The sequence below is a fragment of the Limulus polyphemus genome, unplaced genomic scaffold, assembly GCF_000517525.1.
Source record: "Limulus polyphemus unplaced genomic scaffold, Limulus_polyphemus-2.1.2 Scaffold233, whole genome shotgun sequence".
NCBI lineage: Eukaryota > Metazoa > Arthropoda > Merostomata > Xiphosura > Limulidae > Limulus > Limulus polyphemus.
Window position 1 is genome coordinate 401259 of NW_013665843.1, and position 1517 is coordinate 402775.

The window sequence follows — 1517 nt, forward strand, 5'->3', positions numbered from 1 at the left end:
AAAAAAAAAAAAAAAAAAAAAAGTACAAAAACTGAACTGTTGATTTGAAAAAGGTGTTATGGACGGATGAATCCAAGTTTGAAATATTTGGTTCAAAGCGTAGGTTGTTCGTCCGGCGGAAGAAAGCATAGCACCTGCCACAAAGCATGGAGAGGGAGGCAGTGTGATTGTTTGAGGGTGCTTTTATGCTGAGGCGACAAGAGATGTTTGCAAAATAGATGGAATAATGGACCAGCACAAGTACCATCAGATATTGATCCGTCATGGCATACCCAGTGGTTTGCGCATTATTGGTAAAGGACTCTACTACCAAGAAGATAATGACTCCAAAAACTCATCCAACCTAAGAAAGAAGCTGCCGGAGTCATTCAAATGATGTAACACCCCCCCCCCCACACACACACACACACAGAACCCAATTGAGCAGATCTGGGATTTGATAGATCAAAAACTTGACAAATCAAAAGTTACTTTCAAAGAAACCTTATGGGAGTGTATTAGAGACATTTGGAGTAAAATCTCAAAGGATATTTTGATTAAATATGTTGCAACAATGCCTGAAAGACTGCCAGCAGTTATTAAAGCAAAAGTGGGACACACAAAATATTAACTGTTTGCTGAACTCAAGCACTTATACTGTGTTTCTGTTGTACTAAATATGAAGAGTAATAAAATGTTGATGTTTTATCTGTGATTTATCTTCCATTATTCTTTGAAAGTAGCCTGAAATCTAACTTTTGACTTTTGCACAGTACTGTATGTAGTGATTTTTGTGGGGTTTGTGTATTCATCACTACCTTGTTTCTGTATTTGTGGACATTACCATACCTACATAATACTTAGTTTTCGCAAATTTTTTATTGAATGTTGTTGTTTTTTCTGTGTTTTTGTAATACTGGGTTGTCGTTAGATTCATATGTGCAGAATCACCAACTTAGAAAAATATGATATCCAAGGCTTTGGAACCACTAAAACTTACACCTCATATAAAGTTATTTCTGAAGTTATATAAATACTTGTACTTCTACAATAGTTTATCTTTAAGGAAGCTTGAATCAAAACATAACACATACGTACATAACTATCTACAACTGTCGTAGATACTTTTTATGGTAACTCATCTAGTGCTGATAAGCTTGATAAAAAACAATGAAAACTGGTCAGAACTTCAAGTATACAATATTATATATTTGTGAGAACATTTATTTTGTCATTTACATCAAAAAATATTATTTCACAAACTCAAAAATGCCTAATTTAAGTATAATTGTGTAGTTATTTAATGTTATTGTTTGTAGAATGAATTGTTAAATATATTCGCTAATTTTATTTCTTACGCCTCAGATGTGGGTAGGTGTATACTTCTTATACATTAGACGATGGAAACGAATGCCTTACCCAGTAGCTCTGTGTCTGGCTGTTGCTCGGGTAAGTGAGAAAATCATATAAGTATTGTTACGTCTCCGTGTGTTAATTAATTTTCCGTAACTTCGTTCCGACGAAACTTAAGCGACACA

At 34.2% G+C, this 1517-nt stretch overlaps 1 protein-coding gene across 1 annotated transcript in view; it reads left to right on the forward strand.

The window, feature by feature from the left end:
• Window positions 1-1517, forward strand: part of LOC111085089 (integral membrane protein GPR155-like) — a 72630-nt gene that overhangs the window by 25493 nt on the left and 45620 nt on the right. Inside the window, exon 5 of the mRNA XM_022382244.1 lies at window positions 1345-1428. Coding sequence (XP_022237952.1) covers window positions 1345-1428 — 84 coding nt within the window. The remainder of the gene's footprint in view (window positions 1-1344; window positions 1429-1517) is intronic.